Below are 17489 nucleotides of genomic sequence, written 5' to 3' on the forward strand. Positions count from 1 at the left end.
GGAGCAACTCGTACCTAGTTTGCGCATGCGCTCAGAGGTCGCCGGGGTACACAATGGAGTCGGACGACTGGCTTGGACACTAGAGGAGTCTCGTCGCTTTTGCAAGCGGCAGTTAGAGTATTATGAAATAACCGCAGAGGTTCAAGCCTGGCGGCCAACAGTGGCGGTGACGCCGTCCACAGACGAGTTGACCGGAAAACGAAGGGTGCTGAGTAACTGTTGAGTTCACCTGTATGTAGTCTTCTTTAGCACTGGCTGCTCTTCTACATTTTTTCCCCATGTCTTTGTCCGAAAGAGCAGTGAAATAAACCGTCCGGTGAGTTACCTTAAAATTCGACCTTGCAGCGTTAACACTGCGTCTGCCGTGCCGTTAAACCAGCATACACGCTTCGGTCCCACACAGGAATTAATGTAGAAACCCCAAAAAAGGCCTGGACCGAAATAGCGTGTTTTCAAGTGGTATATTTAAGGGCAGCAAAACTAAAATACCAGGTAGCTTGTTAACGTGAGGCATGCTTAAGGATTTGGCTACTCTTATTTAAAGATAAACATATTCACCCCAAACTAGATTTTTTAAAAAGTGTTTTTGTATCATATGAAAGTAAGACTGTTTCTATACAACAAGCTAACTTTTAATAGCACGGTAGCTTCCAGCCCATACTTCTCGCGCTTCCCCTCACGCGCACGCAATCTGACGTAATGGACTTCGTGGCGGTTTCTGTTGACTCTGTTTATATAATTAACCCGAGCAATTTGGGATGTAATGACAGAAGACTAGCTTGTGCTTGCACTCAGTTTCCCACCATTATAAAGCTGTTTTGTTTATGATAAAAACGCCCGCCTGTGATAGGACGCTGGAAGCAGTCAGTGGAAGGTGGAGTTAATTAAACAGCAAAGAGTAGTCGCCTCTGCCTTCATTACAGGAAACTTTAGGCTGTGTGGAGCTCGGATGTTAATCTCGGTGTGTCTCTCTTAATTTAAAGATATAACTGCTGAAGAAAATGTCAGAGGTCAACATAGCCAAGCGCAAGGAGAAGTGCGAGAACTGCACCAAACAGGTATGATGATGGCTCTGTAGCACTACGCTGTCTCATAAATGGGTTGGTTGACTGCCTCTTTCTTGCTCTCAGTTCTGAGCTGAGTTTATCGATCTTTCTACACACAGTGCAATAAGAAGCAAAGCCAAGATGGGGCCAACTCAAACCAGGAAAGCGAAGAAGTCAATGGGCAGGTAGTATCTGCTTACCCAGTGCACTCTAGTCATTAATTGCTCTACATGAATCAGTCCTCATCATGTTCCCATGTTAAGCAGTTTTCATGCATGTGCATTTCATGCATCCTTTCAGACTGTTTGGAGTTCACAGGGAGGATAAAGTCTAAAAAGTTACAGTTCTTTATTTCAGCATGATTCAGATTAAGATGCTTTTAGCAGATAGTAGGCTTAAGGCAGGTAATAACCAGTACAGGAAGATGAAACGTAGCCCACTTCAAAGGTTATCGGGGTGAAAAAAATCTAATTTTTTCAGGTGAATGAAGGCTCCCAGCTTTTGTTGAGCGCATGCCTGTCCTGTGACGGCTGTCTGTCAGACGAGGACACCTTGAAGATTTCTCAGCAGGGTCTGGAGGAAGTGGAGCGAGTTCTGGCGCTGAATAAGGTACACTTCCTCTGAAACCAGGGAGTGTTTCTGCGCTGCCTTGTTGCACTTGCTAAACAACACCTTCCTCTGTCCCTGTCAGAAGTGTGATGCGTCGAAGCACAAGGTGCTGGTGGCGTCGGTGTGTCCGCAGTCTCTGCCTTTCTTTGCTGTCAAGTTCGGTGTGGACATCACTGAAGCGGCGCACAAGCTCTGCAGCTTCCTCAAGCACATCGGTGATTTGAGGTTTTTTTTCTTTTATGAAATACGAAGTAGACTTTACCATAAGTTTCCTACTCTCTCCATTTTGTTTCTTTCTGTTGTTAGCTTGTTTTGTTATTTAAAAAAAGCTACTTTTTTGGCCTTACTTCCCACTTTTCTGCTAAACAGACTTAAGTTTACCTTTCTGCAAGCAGGTGTGCACGGATTACCCGTACGCCCTGGTATTTATCATACATGTTCAACATTTCCCTGTTTGTTGTGTGCATTCTGCTTCGTCACTCTGGGTTTTCCCTGCAGGAGTGCAATATGTGTTTGACACCACTCTGGCAGCTGGCTTCAGCATCCTAGAGAGTCAAAAGGAGTTTATTCAGCGATATCGCAGGAGGCACCATGACTCCCACGCCCTGCCCATGTTCACCTCCTCCTGTCCAGGTAAACCATCCTCTCTTCTTTCCCTTCCTCATACTCCCCCCCACTCTTTACTGCTGCTTCTTCTCCTCTTTTTTTCAAACCCCCACCCCGTTGTACTGGTTTGTCAGTGTGATTATCATCTGTGCTGGTGTTTGCCTCAGTTTTAAGATTTCTTTGTTCTGCAAGTCCCCGGGCTCTTTCTTGAGTGAATTTTTGTGCGTGTGCTGAACCTGGGGTTTTAGAGGTGCAGATAGCAGAGAGCTGCTGGGGAAAGATAGGAAGCTCTTCCTGCACCACTCCCTTTATCAGAGATAGGACGCTAGAACTTTTTTGGTCTTTAATTGCGGCTATACACGTGCATGCAGACACCCAGGTATTCATCCTGTGGGGTTTAACACTGGCCATGGAGGAGGGCTTTGCTCGCCTCCAGGTGAGGAACGACCAGTAATTAAATAGCAAGTTGGCTTATCATCATGAAAGAAATGTATTGGACTATGTGGATTTTTTTCCTCTTATCTCTTGGTGTGTGTTTCTAAAATAAACAACTTCAATTCATGCACAGTAGGCTAAGGGTTATTTTAACATTGTGTGTTTACAGGGTGGATCCGCTATTCAGAGCGTGTTCTGGGCAGCCTGGTCACTCCTCATATCTGCACAGCCAGGTCTCCCCAACAGATCATGGGGTGTCTGATCAAAGACTACTTCTCTAAACAGCAGGTAAGCATTGATCCACTGTGACAACTCACAGTCAAAGGTCTCAGGGTAATTGGAGGTCTTTCTGCCACTTGTTTAAGTGTCTGTCGACAAATAAGGAAGGGTAAATGAATGAAAACTAATCTGTTGTATAGGCGTAAGAGTTAAATATAATGGAGGTAAGAGGTGATCAGCCTAATGGGGACTGATGGCTAACATTGATTGGCTAAAAGGTCTTCATGCTGCTCTAAATCTTTTTTTCTATTAGAAAAGTCTCTAATAGGTTAAGACCGGGAACTTTGCTCACCGAACATGTGGTTCTAGGACTTGTTGTAGTTCAGGAAGTGCTTTACAAAACAAGTTTCACCACTTCTGGGGCCCTGTGTTAAATTACCTCTAATTTAAGCTGTCACAAAATGCAGAAACGGAATGCATGCTTAGTTATTCATAATTGCTAGCTGGGATGTTTTGTTGGCATATTCAGTAGTGCCAGTAGTACTTGTAAATGCAACCAGATATAACTTCATTTATACATACAAAGATCATCCTTTTAAATGACTTGCGACCCACTAAAATAAGCCATAACAATGCAGGCAGATGACCCTGGCACTTGTCTCCATTGCTACATTTTCTTGTTATTTTGCTGTGGTCAACATGTTCCTGGGCTTCAACCTTTGGGCAGTGGGTGTGTGGCATCCAGCCAATAGTAGTGCCAAGGGTATCAGATTTCACCACTCTCAGGTGCAGTGAGAACACATACAGAGTGGATCTATGCCATTACGGGGTTTTTTTATTTATTCTTTTTAATAACTGTCATTTTAAATTATACTAAAAAGAATACTTAAAATCCTTCAAAATAACTGTTGTGGGTTGTTTTTTGTTTTTTTTAAAATGATGTTTAAAAATGTAGCCAAAGTTTAAAATAATGTAAAATTAAAGAGGTAAATTTACCAAACGTGTAAAAATCACTGAGCCAAAAGGCTGTTCTAAATGTTCAGTATTTGATCACCTAATGTAGTCACGTCGTCCCAAACCACACGTTCCATCTGAGTCAGTGTTTGTACTGTCTCAAACCTGAACAATCCAAGGCTAATGTCAGACTGAGTTCTGTATTTTATGAGAGAGAATCTCTCTTATTATGTCTTTGTCGTGTTTTCTGTACTAGCAGAAGTTGAGTCCAGAGAAACTCTACCATGTAGTGGTGGCTCCCTGCTTTGATAAAAAGCTAGAAGCTGTCAGAGAAGAGTTCTACAACAGTATGCTGGAGACCAGGGATGTAGACTGTGTACTTACCTCAGGTAAGATTATTAAAAAGACCATATTTGCAACCATATTAGTTTGTTAGACCCCTCTCTCTGGTTTCAGCAGAACACATTTACTGTCTAGAGGTGTATCTGAAACCTGAGGATTGTTTGTGCAGTGGAAAGGCTGAATTACTTGATATCCTTAAAAGGTTTCCTCCAAAAGTTGCTTTAAACAGCTATAATGTTCTTCAGAAAGGTCATAATGGATACTCGAATATAATCACTGTAATTATCCCAGCAGGATGCTGATCTGGTTTCTTTTGTTTTCTTGAGATTCAGCCATTTGTCTCTAGATCCATTTAAGATTAAGAGCAGCTGACCCCAGTATGACAGAGCATGTCAGAGTGAGCAACTGTGGGAGAGCTGCAGCTGTGGCTAAAAAAGAAATCTGCACGCGCACTCATTTGATGCACCTGCATGTACCAACCAACCAACCATGTTTCCTCTTCTTCACTTTCTTTGTTTCAACCAGAGTATCACTGCATGTATCATTGTAAAATGTACACTCACTGGCCACTTTATTAGGTATACCATGCTAATACTTGGTTGAACCCCACTTACCTTCAGAAAAGCCTTAGTGGCATAGATTGACAGATTCAACAAAGTGCTGGAGGCATTCCTCTGAGGTTTCAGTTCATACTAGTATGATACACAGCTGCTGCACATCTATGATGTACCACATCATCAGGTGCTCTGCTGGATTAAGATCTGATGACTGTTGGAGGTCATTTGAGTACAGTGAACTCATTGTTATGTTCAAGAAACCAGTTTGACATCAGTGCAACTGTGTGCATTATCCTGCTGGAAACAGCCATCAGATGATGGGTACACTGGTCATAAAGGCATGGATATGATGAGCAACTGTACTGTGGTTTTTAAACAGTGCTCAGCTGCAGTCCAAAGTGTGCCAAGAAAATATCACCAGTAACAGCAATAGTTCATACTGGGCAGCATGTTGTTTATGCCAAATCAGCTGAATGTCACAGCAGAAAATGACATATTCGAGTTACTGTTGCCTTCTTGTCAGCTCATAATATTCCGTTCATTTTCCTCTCACATGAACAAGCCATTGTGTTTTCTTTTTTACAAATACAAATTTTATTTGTCACATACACAGTTCAACATATAGTGAACATGCAGTGAAATGCTTGTGTCCTGAACTGCGAACAGGCTGCAGACATAGCCGTGCCGTGACAGGACCCTTACTGGATACCAGGTGGGAACTGAACTTGCGACCACCACTCCAGAAGTGTGTAGTCTTACCACTACACTATCCAGCTTTTAAAACCTAGAGATGGTTGGGTGGAAAAACTTTAATCTGCAGTTTCTGAAATACTCAGATCAACAAAAATGCGGTTAAATTACTTAAAGAACCTTTCTCCCACATTCAGATGCTCACGTTGAACTTCAGCAGGTCGTCTTGTCCATCTGTACATAAGCCTTTAAACAGGTGTAGCTAATAAAGTGGCCAGTGAGTGTTGTAGTTGATAATGAAAGAGAGCGCTGTCAAAGTAAGAGTCATGTTTCATGTTCCAGGGCAGATTTATTACCTGATGGAGCAGAGGAAGGTGTCGGTGGAGGAGCTGGACTCAGTTCCACTGGACCAAGTGTGAGTAGCTGAGAGCATTGTTTTTAATAATGTAAACGATGACGTCAGTGCTATGTAGTTGGAGTGTTAATAAATTGTACTTTGATGTGTAATGTTTACGTGACTGGATACAACCTCTGAGCCTGTGTCAATGCAGCTTTGACTGTGACTGTAGGCTGGGAGACGGTGGAGACGTGGCGCTGGTGAGACATGACGGCAGAGGCTCTGAAGGTTTCCTGGAACACGTGTTCAAACACGCTGCTAAAGAACTCTTTGGTGTGGACGTCCAGGAGATCACATATAAGACCCTCAGGTGAGAGACGGCCCAGTCGGCATAGTTGTGTTCTAATACCTCACGGTTGTGTCATTCTGGAGATGGGGTTAGGGTTTTAATCCATTTGTCCATCTGTTAATGTGAAATTATGACATTACTGTGGTTGTTTGTACGTTTGGCGCATCAACAGATGCGCGGAAAGTGTTTTTTCCTTCTTCATTGTCAACTTTATGCACATCTGCTGCTTTTAATTTCCTTTCAATTCAATTATTAACAATGAGCAATACAAAATTTGTTGTCACACCAACTTCACTGTGAGCTAACTTTGAACTAAGACTGACCCTGTGATCCTACACTCCCCACATTGCTGTGTCAGTCTGTACTTAAGAGCTGCTACTTTGTCTGTGTAAAGGTGAAAAACCAGTTTAATCAGCTTAGCAGTGTGATGTGGGTGTTTAAAACACGGCAGTGGATGGATCAGTTAAAGATCACTTTTCTTTGATTATGTGTATCATCCCTTTGCTGGTGACTTTACAGGAATCGGGACTTCCAGGAAGTGACACTAGAGCGGGATGGTGAAACACTTCTGCAGTTTGCTGCTGTCTATGGTTTCAGGAACATCCAGACTCTGGTTCACCGTATGAGAAAGGGACATGTGCCTTATCAGCTGGTGGAGGTGCTGTCCTGCCCCGGAGGTAACGCCCATCACGGCCCATGAGCTCAGACATGCTGCTGCCAGCTCTTTAAGATTTATGACCCTTAACATTCCTCCTATGTTTCCCTTCAGGGTGCTTGAGCGGCCGTGGTCAGGCTGAGAGTGAGGGAGGTGCAGGCCGGCTGGACAAAGCCTTGGTCAACCAGATGGAGGAGATCTACAGCAGCCTTCCAGTCCGGCTCCCAGAATTCAACCCTACCCTGCACACCCTCTATCAGGACTGGCTGGAGGGTCAGGACTCGTCACAGGCCAGAAACTTGCTGCACACGGAGTACAGAGATCAGAGTCACGGCCACGCACAGCCCCCACACATGCAGTGGTGAGAAGAAAGGGAACGTCTTCCTTTAAAGACATGAATGGACAGCTATTCGATTGTGCTTCTGCCTGGACGATCACATATTCTAAAAAACTGTGGATGACGCAGAATGACGGACCAGTGACTGACGTCTCAATAGATCATTCTTTCATTTAACCACGGGGGGGGGGGGTGCCTCTTTTGTGCCGAGCCTGATGATATGTGAGGGGCAGAAAAACAAACACTTAGAAATGATACCGAATGAATCAGTGAATGCAGTGAGGTGTTCTTAAACTGGCAAAAAACAAGATCACCTGCTGTGCCAGCTGTTCTAATAAGTGACATCTGTAGCAAGTGTGAACCTGTCGAGTCACAGAGCAATAACCCCTTGAGAAAACAGAAGCTTTTATCACAACTGGAACTCATGAACCGAACCTGTGGATGCTGAATGTATATTTGATGAGTTTGAATCTTAGCTGTCCAGTATGAATCATGCAGTTTTCCATGCTAAAGTCATCTCCACTGTTCCTAGCTGAAAGACTGCATGCTCTCTAACACAGTGATAACTATGCAACAGTGTCTTATTGAATCAGTCACAGTAAGTCTGATGCATTATTCAGATTATCCGTCCCAGAGGAAGGACAGTCCTTCTATTTAAGGCTGCAAGAGGGTTTCATTTGTATCACTGCTCCAGTTTCACAAACTAGTATTTTTATTAAGTTATGCATATTGTTTTACAAGATCAAACATTCATGTCCTATGTAAAGCACAAAAAGAAAAATGCTTCTCACAAATAAGTGACTTGTCTCATTCTGATGCTGATGGTTTTTTGTTTTGGTCGGGGGACCTGGTCATAACATAAAGAGACGTCACTCCGGAAACTTTTAAAAAATTTTTTTTTTTTGGGTCCTTTGAGAACCAAAAGATGCTGATCTCTCCAAACCAGGCTGACCACCAAATAATCTAGATAGAAAAACAGTACTACAGGTCACAGGAGAAATGTGTATAGTCTTAGTGGAAGCGTAGAAGAACTAGAGAACAAGAAGGGACCAAAATTTGAACCTTAGGAGCACCACAGATGCATCACTGATGATTGATGGCTGAAAATATTTAGATTTTCTGTGCTGTCATTAAGCGAACAAATGGATTAATCTTTGAATTTCTTCAAAAGAAATATTAAAACTGGCAATTTAAAGAAAAAGGTTATGACACTGTTGAAATAACATGCATATACACACTTATTATTGCTTATTATTTAGATCCAGGTTGTCTCTGAGTCAAAGGGAAATGGCTCATCTGACGTTTTCTCACCAACACCTGCCAAGTTGTTCAGTCTGTAGTCGCATCAAATTAAAGCAAAATATGAGATTTATTGTTTTCTTGGATGGAGAAAAACACATTTGGTGGACATGTTTTTGATTCATACAAGGAAACAAATCCGTTTTCACTCAGTCAAAAAGTCAATATTGCAAGCTTCAAAGAAGGAAAGATATTAACATAGTTAATTATCACAACAAAAAGCCAAACGTGCCTTTGATTTTAAATCCCCCTTGTTTTCAGTCAGCATCAGTAGCATAATTCAGATGAATACCATTTCTTAAAATCATCTAAAAAAAACACTTGTGGGGTGTTTTTAATCTTCAAAAAGTTTGTAAGAGTTTAACATCAGCACCATGTTTCTCCGGCAGCGCTGGTGTATGGTTAAAAAAAAAAAAGGGCTGCATTTATAATCGGTGGTGTTACTCTGAGTTGTCCCCAGATGCTCTTAAAGCAACAAGCTCTCTAACAGGTGCGTGCTGCTGCTGCTTCATATTTTAACAAATGATAGACATGCGTGAGGGTAACTGAGACCTGCTGATCCAAATTTACAAAACCAAAAGGTTGAGTCTAAAAAGTGAAATTGGTTATTACGTCAAGCTTTTTCCTTTCAGCCAGCCTGTTTAAATCCTATTTGAATTACTTTGATCTGACTGTTTAGACCATTATTGACTCCTGTTGGATTTTAATATGGACTTAAGTTATTCCATAACTTTCTCAGGATTTGATCATTTTTCCATTTTATTTTTCTTTTTTTTGGCTTGCTGTGTCAGCCACAGAAAACCATAACTCCCAGTGACTCAAAATTATAAAACCAGTGAGTGTATTTGTGTATTTATGGGACATCTTAATCTATTAGTTTGTTGTGCATGTATCACAGTCCACATCCTTAAAGGGCAATGCTGAACAAGAAAGGTTGTTATACATCTGAACCGCCCATAGCATTTTTCATTAGCTGCTGTTATGAGCATGTTAACACAGCAGTTATCACACACTGTACAATTTACCAGTTCAACATTACAGATGTGATCACTTTGAGTACATGCCTCATCAACTCATACACCTACTTATATTGAGTCATTCTACTTTAATGTGTGTGTAAATGTAAGTGAATGGACACATGACAACAGTTCATGATCTACATGAAGTATTCTCATAAAGTTAACACTGTCTTTAGTACAGTAAGGACTTGGAGATGAAGATAAGCAGAGACACAGAAATGGCATCTGTAATCTGTCTTGTGGGTTTTTCATTTAGTTTCTGTTAAGCAATAAACTCAGAGATCTGCTGATATGTATCTGTACCTCCTTTTTTAAACTACTCCCCATATCAACACTCACCGCTTGACAGATTTGTCACCCTTATAACTGCTTGTATTACCTCAGAAAACTTATGATTGGTAAGAGTAACAGTACAATACAGCGTGGCATGTAGTGGCATGGTTCTGTATAATCTTGCCATGACATCACACGATATCACAAGTATTTGTCACCAATTGTGACAACTACAGTTGAGGTGTAGAAACAATACACACAGCAGCTTTAAACTCAGAAAACACATAAAGATGAAATAGTTCAATGAAATCCAGAGAAATCCTCAAGCATTCAGGTCTGGTTAGTCAACTCCATGACCTTAATGTGCTTCTTCTTTAGTCGCTCCTTTGTTGCCTTGGTGGTATGTTTTAGGTCATTGTCATGCTGGAGGTCGTCCCCTACCCTTGGCAGAAAAACAGCCCCATAGCATAATGTTTCCACCTCCATGCTTAACTGTGGCGATGGTGTTCTTTGGGTCATACTCCTCGATTTAGGTTTTATCTGACCGCAGCACTTTCTCTACAGTCTTGTCCTTGATGTCCTTTGACAGCTCTTTGTTGAAATGCAGGTTTTAATAACAGCTTCTTCTCAAACCTTGGTGTGACTATAATTTATGAACAAAACAGTAGGAGGGGACGATGGGGTGGGTTGTGCCAGGTTTTACTTAAAACCATGACTGTAATGCTCCCAAATAAAATATGTAAATATATTTCAGGATGTCGTGCGTCCCTGGGAACAATCACACATATAGTATTTAAGAAATATAGCCTTCTGAAAAAAAAAAGTGGTCTTATGGCACAACTTGCCCCTGGTGCAGGGTAAGTTGTGCCTTTGGAGAGAATACCTTGGGTGCCATTGATTATGAAAGTAAAACAGTAGACTTTGATTTCAGAAACTGTAATGCTATATAACAGCTACACAAATTTAACACAAAATTAATTGTCTAAGGTTTAAACTTATTTCAAAACCTCAAAGGCCAATTTTACATAAGCCAATTCTGCCACATGAGCACATCAAAAGTCAGTTTTCTTAAACACAGCCTAACAACACTTGAACTCATTGATGCTACCCACTGCTCTCTTCTGGCAGTATCACAAGTTTGTGTGGTGTGGATGGCTGTTTTTTATGCACATCTACTCTAGGGATGACTCAGTCATCATTTTCAGTGAAGATGGGCTTTAAATTCACAGACCTATTACAACTTCACCTTAAAAACTTAAAAACCAGTGTCAGCACCATCAACCAATCCAATGTAGGTGTAGGATTTGGTTTTGATGCGAACTTCACAATGACAATCACAACTACTTTCAGATTTACATCTTCAAAAATCAAAAGTGTCCGGTCTCATGACCAATTTCTTCTATGGTTCACTAGAAACAACTTACCCGCTGGCACAAATCACTGCACTTTCCCCTGCTGAAATTAAACGCTAGGTTTCAATAAACCAACCAGTATGTTTCGTCATTTTTTTTAAAGATGCTCTCAGAATGATCCTCATATCTTTTCTTCTTTCCTCTAGTTTCCAAACACAGTGAAGCTTCCAGCATGTTCCATCTGTGGGTATGTCTGAGTCTGTTCTATGCACTACAAAGCAGTGTCTCATCAGGTCAAGGTATGTCTATAGTGCTAGTAATAATTACTGTTAAACTGGCCACTGCAAAAACATTAGGGAGAGTAACAAATTGAATAATATCATATGTTGATGTTTTGTCTTTCAGCTGTGTCACTGAACTGCAACAAGACTGCAGGAGTTAGACAAACTGTGACTCTATATTGTACAATAAATTGGAAAGATGGCTCAAACTGTAGAATTCTAAATTATACCTGGGAGAACATAAATGGAGCCATAACATGTAGCAGCAACTTGATTAAAGACTAAGATCATTTAACATTGTGAATGTTGTGTTAGTCAGTGTACAGGTGGATGTGTGTGTATATGTGCTGTGCGTCACACTGCTTTCTTCTGAATTATCACACAAACATTTTTTAAATATATTTTTAAAATTTCTTGGTGTCTTTATAAAGATCAAGCCATGTAAATATGACGATGTAAGTAAATTTTACTGCCGACCTTTTCGCTCCACCTTCTCTGGCTTTTTGTGGAATCTGAATTAAATTTTCTTGCATCTGGATTAAAACCTGAAAGTCTGCTATGACTCTCTCGTATCTTTATATTTCACATCTAGAATTTGTATTACCCACAGTGCAACCTGGCTAGTGTGTAAAGATATATGTCCATGTCACTATGGTTGTATCCCAATTCAGGGTCTGCAGCCTTAAAGGACGCATTTCAAGGCCGATTACGTCACAGCGGCGCGCCGAAGGCTGTCCCAATTCAAAGGCTGCTCGAAATGCAGCCCTGAAATGCGTCCTTCATTTCCCTGAGTTTTAAGGCTGTGGCAGTGTAGACTTCGTGGCGGCTCAGCTGGTTAACAAAGAGGGACAACTACTTACTTGCAACGACTTTATTGCACTATATAATTTTCCAATCAGTGTTCAGGAATTCTCAATGGTGCTTGGTGCCATACCCTCAGCGACTTTAATGTTATATAAAAACACTGACAGCTCAATATCTACCTCAGTCACTCTCCCTGATCCAGCTGAGTCACCAATAGGAAAAATCTGCTTTTCACAGGAACTTGGTAACAGCAATAAGAGAATACGCAGTTTATTCCAAGAAGATATTGTCTCTCTCCCATATATAATATCTTATTGGAACCGATATGTTCCAGATATCAAGTGGAAGACAGTCTGGATGGTCCCCCATAAATATTTGATTGTAAATAAGGTGAAAGAAGTCTCATTTAAAATTCTACATAAATGTTATCCAGCCAGTCACTACATGGTAAAATTTAAAAGGGACATTAATACTAATTGTACTTTCTGTGGGGATCATCCAGAAACTGTGACGCATCTTTTTTGGTACTGTTCTTTTACACAGAGATTCTGGAAGGAATTTAGCAGGTTTGTTATTGTCCATATTTTAAGGGAGTTTTCTTTACGATGGGAAAATGTTTTATTCTGTTTCTTTAAGTGCCCCAAGAAGTATGATAAATGTTTTGTTATGATAAATTTGTTAATACTTTTAGCTAAATTTTTTATCCATAAATGTAAGTTTACTAACAAAACACCATATTTCTGTCATTATTTTAAGGATGTGGAAATGTACATACAATCAATATCAGACTCCACCAACAAAAAGGCTCTCAAAACAATATATGTATGTGAATTTTTGCGTGTATTCTTATAATTGTTACCTTTTTCTTTTACCCTTGGCTTTTTGTGTTAATGTTCTGTTTTTTTGTATACTTCATCTGTTCATATGTTGTATACTCATTGTTTGTTAAATAAAGTTAAAAAATAAATAAATAAATAAATTTAAAAAAAAAGTGTAGACTTCGTGGCCCAACATATCCCAGAATGCATAGCGCGGCGATGGGTGTGGATAATTTTGCCGAAAAAAACGGCGGATGAGGGGTGGCCGAAGAGTAAACTTTAAGTAAGTACTGAATATAATGTCACCTATTTATGTGCAAATGTTTAATAACGAAGACCATTAGAACATTACTGTTGGCCACATGTCGGCAAAGTTATGTGACATTAGTGACGTTTGTACTAACTTGGTTTTAAAGCCTTTACTTTAAAATATACGCCGTTCAATAGCTGAGCTTAATCTTACAGAGAATGATCAAAGCTCATGTAGAAAGAAACAAACAAATGAACAAAAGATGTTCTCCTTCATTTCTGTCAAACAAAGCTGTATGACACGTTTCCAGCTGTTAGTATCATGGTTGCTAGGCAACCTGGGCAGCGCAACGGAGGCTAGACCGTCCCATTTCACAAGCCTCGCACTTCCGGCCTTAGTGGTCTTTGAGTACGCGGCCCTTGAGGATCGTTGAGGCTGTGTACTTTAAGGCTGCAGACCCTGAATTGGGATACAGCCTATGTCACTGTAAAGCCTTAGCAATCTTTGCCATGGTTATATAAACATCACAGGCATTCATCAAACAGGAGAGGATTATGGGAACTTCTAATTTCCCATCTCCAACTGGGCATCATCACGCTTCCTAAACCTTCACTGGTTTACGGAGAGTATCATTAAAGGGGGATGGACACACACGTACAAGTATGCTTAATGACTTGCCCTGTTAAACAAAAGTGCCAAATGTTCTTTGGCACAAATTGTTATTACTGCGCAGTTTTAAACAGCTGATATCAGTTTAAGACACTCCGGCTAGCCCGGCCACACCCTACAGCTTACGTATAAAACAGCTGTGCAGACATGAAACTGGTGATTGTTTGCTCTCCACTGTCTCGGCAGCCTCCCTGAACACTGCCTATCCCCTAGCCCCTATGTCACTTAAAAAGCAAAAGGCAATAAGAAGCTGCTGTGCTCGAGTGGCTGTTGTGGGCTGTGTTCCCCTGGCGTATTGCCCACGTTTCCCCGGCTTACGTGTCAGTTGGACCTCGCTGCGGCGAGTGAGAGTTCTCCAGCCTACATAACCAGGTTCCTGTCTGGTGTATTGTCCACCTTTCGCTGATTTATGCGGCCAGCAACCCCCCACTCGATCACTTGGGAGTTAAGCTCCTCACTCCTGTATTGCTCTTTTTGCCTACTGTTCTAAGCGCTCCACACACCAGAGAGGAAGAGAAAAAAACCCAAATGTGTAAATAAACAGTGACAAGGGGAAAAGGTGGCAGCTGGTAGCCTGCTTATCTGACAGTAGAGGGTTTTCCCTGCATTGATGGTTCCCCGCCTGGAGATGGTTTGCTGGCATGCATGGCTGGGAGCAAATTGCCTATGGCCCACTTCCTCGCGATGGAGCCAAACCTGGCCCAGCTGTACGCTCCTTGGGTTCCCTTCTGAGGAGAGCCATGGGCCCTGGCAGGGACGCTAGGGTGTTGGACCACCTGTTGGGCTGCACAGGTCCATGGCTTCCCAGGCCTGTCTAACTCGACAGCCATTTGTTGCTTCATTTGCGGTACCTGGCCCGCCAGTTGCAGGCATGTTCCATGGAACCGGACGGTGCTGAAGGGGTGCTGGCTGCCTCCGCCAGCATGGAGGAGCATGCCATAGCTAAGCCTCAATCTGGATGTCGCACCACCACCTCTGGCTGTCCTAGTCCCAGCTCCAGCAAGATGACCAGGCGTACCTGATGAGGCTGCCGGTGGACCCTGCAGCCCTGTCGGCCTGAAGGCAGCCTGGCTCCTGCAGTGAGCTGGAGACAATCGATGTATTGCTCAGGAGATGTCACTGGGCCTGCTCAGGCTTTCGGCAACTGAACAACTGAGTGGGGAGACCCAGAACTTCTGTGTGTGGAGCCAAGACTCAGCCATCGTCCAGCCGCACATCTCCCTCCTCCCTCCTGACTTCCTTTTGAGTCAGGTTCAGTGGCCAAGCTGCTGCAGGCTGTGTTCCCCTGGTGTGTGGGACGCGGTTCACTGGTTTACACGCCAATCAAACCTTGCTGTGTCTGATACGTCAAGTGAAAGTTCTCCAGCCAGCAACAGAGCCCTGTCTAGCATATTGCCAGTGTGTCGCGTGTTTACGCAGCCAGCAGGGGTCTGCTTAGTGAGCTGAGCTTCCTAGCTGCACCAGTGTCTCATTCGAGTTCACTCTTGTTGCTGCCCTGTCTGCAAACAGCGTGGAGTGGCTGCTAGGCTCTGTGGACAGACCTTCGGTTGGCATCCCTAGCTCGGCCCTCCACTTTCAGCCGCCAAGCTGCTGCTGCAGGCTGTGTTTCCGGGGTGTATTGCCCGCGTGTCCTGGGTTTACTTGGCCAGCGGGGCCCCAGTTGGTACCTCATTGAGCCACGCTTCTTGGCGTCGGGCTAGCAGGTTAACCGTGAGCGGCTGCTCAGTTGCAGTCCTTGCGTCTTCCGGGACTCATCCAAGGTTTTGGTTGCACTGTTTCCTCACGGTGTGTCTTAAAGACTTAACCCTTACATATGTAATACGTAATGGAGTGGAGAGATAGCCTCGATATGATAGCCCGTACATACGGAATATGTAACACAGTGGCTTCACTCACAGAACTAATGTTAAATGTAACCATACGGTCTGCCTTTAAAGCTCCTGACTACTCGGGTAATCAGAAAATTTAATTTTTACCAACTAAAGATTATACTGTGCTGAGGTAGGGAATCAGTTGAGTCATACAGGCTTTAAGTTATGATCCTGCATTAAGATTAAATTTAAAGTAATCTAAAGATTACTTTAGATGAGTACAGAGTTCTGTTATACTAAATGTCCTTTAACCAGTCATTTAGACTTAGAGTCATTTGAGTGGTTTGGCACCCCGCTGGGTCAGAATAAGTTTATATCTGAGGAGGAGTTTGAGAAACAAGCTGATGCTTACACTACAACCAGAAGACTTTCAATGGTCAAAGTAATGGATAGAAATGGACGTTTTACATTTAATCATCCCCCTCACAAGAGATATTCAGTTGTTTAAACTTGCACTTTTTCATCTACTGGATGTATAATCTGCAGTGTATACTATGGCATCAAATGAGGAATTGTTGTGGTCCTGTTATTTTATGTTTAATATATGTGGTGCATAGACACGTCTGTAGTTCTTACCAGAGGTCCAATCATGTCTATATAATTAACTGATTTATGTCATTCTATGTAATGATATTTGAACATGAACATCGTTCTGGGTGGTACTTTATGCAGGATCATGACGACAGGTATCAGAAACACAAAGAAAAGCCACGAGCTGAGATATGTTACATACTGAATTGTGATTACTAGAGATCTTCGTAATAGTATCTTCACTCTAGACTGTTTAGTTGTTTCTTTAGTTAACTGTTTAGTTAGCAGTTTTTGTATAATATTTGTATAATATGTTGCATACATCAGGGTAATGTTGGCCCTTTGATCTAAATAGAGTTAGCATTAAAAAGTCTGATTTAATAACCTTTAAATTTAAAGACTTTAACTAAAGTAAAAATGTCTCTATTGAAATTTTAAAAAGCAAAATCCTGAGTCTAAAACGTTTAAAAGCTTTTTTCTTGCTATACACTCAGGGCGAAACACCAGATTATGTCTCAGATTGTGGCATGGCTACCAAGTGCTATTTATAAAAGAATACTGCGGCAAACAGCACTGGAGATTTCAAACACCAGAACAATTTCATTATGAGGCCAGCCACAACAAGCCTGATACTCACAGCTTAAAAATCTTGATGATCTTGAAAAATTAATGAAAGTAAGAACAGGACCACCACAGTGACAAACATGACACACTTGGATGTGAACCACTGAATCACACCCTGTGAGATTCTCCAGGGTCCTTTCTTTTGGCCCACTCAAAAGAAAGGACACTTTCACACTGATTGAACCCATAAAATTTCTGGTTGGAGAAAGTGCGTTTATTTGCACTTAAAAAGTATCAAACAGTGCCAACAATCCACAGCGTGTGCGTTCCCAATCCCGGTGCCGTGATTCGGTGCCGTGTTAGTTCTCTTTTGAGCCAGAGAACTAACTGAAGTCCTGGTCTAAAGAACGCACGCCAACTGCCGCTCCACTACTCTCTTAAGTAGGACTTCGTGACTATGCAGATCAGCAACAGGTGAGTGACGATCCTCAGCTAAGTCTGGCTCAAAGGCGGGAGACTCTCCAGGCCTGATGTGGCATAAAAACTCTCACACCACATCTCACACAAACACGCACACACACACGGGGGACAAAGAGCAGATCACACCAATGAACAGCCCTAC

General features: G+C 42.1%; 1 protein-coding gene across 3 annotated transcripts; it reads left to right on the top strand.

The window, feature by feature from the left end:
- Positions 1–36: 36 nt before the first annotated feature.
- On the top strand, positions 37–9746 carry narf (nuclear prelamin A recognition factor). 3 transcript variants are annotated; one of them, XM_005934377.3, is made up of 12 exons: positions 37–231; positions 984–1058; positions 1166–1231; positions 1527–1655; positions 1738–1870; positions 2154–2288; positions 2866–2984; positions 4126–4258; positions 5801–5873; positions 6028–6165; positions 6664–6821; positions 6914–9746. In XM_005934377.3, the coding sequence occupies exons 2-12, from the start codon at positions 1002–1004 to the stop codon at positions 7162–7164; spliced, it is 1392 nt and encodes a 463-aa protein (XP_005934439.2). In that variant the 5' UTR covers positions 37–231; positions 984–1001; the 3' UTR covers positions 7165–9746. The 3 variants fall into 3 exon arrangements, with proteins under 3 accessions (XP_005934439.2, XP_014192972.1, XP_005934441.1); XM_014337486.2 differs by having other exon boundaries at positions 38–316; XM_005934379.3 differs by having other exon boundaries at positions 39–316; positions 4129–4258.
- The last annotated feature ends 7743 nt before the right edge of the window (positions 9747–17489 follow it).

Source organism: Haplochromis burtoni, unplaced genomic scaffold (genome assembly GCF_018398535.1).
Source record: "Haplochromis burtoni strain Fernald_Lab_line unplaced genomic scaffold, NCSU_Asbu1 Contig_180, whole genome shotgun sequence".
Taxonomy (NCBI): domain Eukaryota; kingdom Metazoa; phylum Chordata; class Actinopteri; order Cichliformes; family Cichlidae; genus Haplochromis; species Haplochromis burtoni.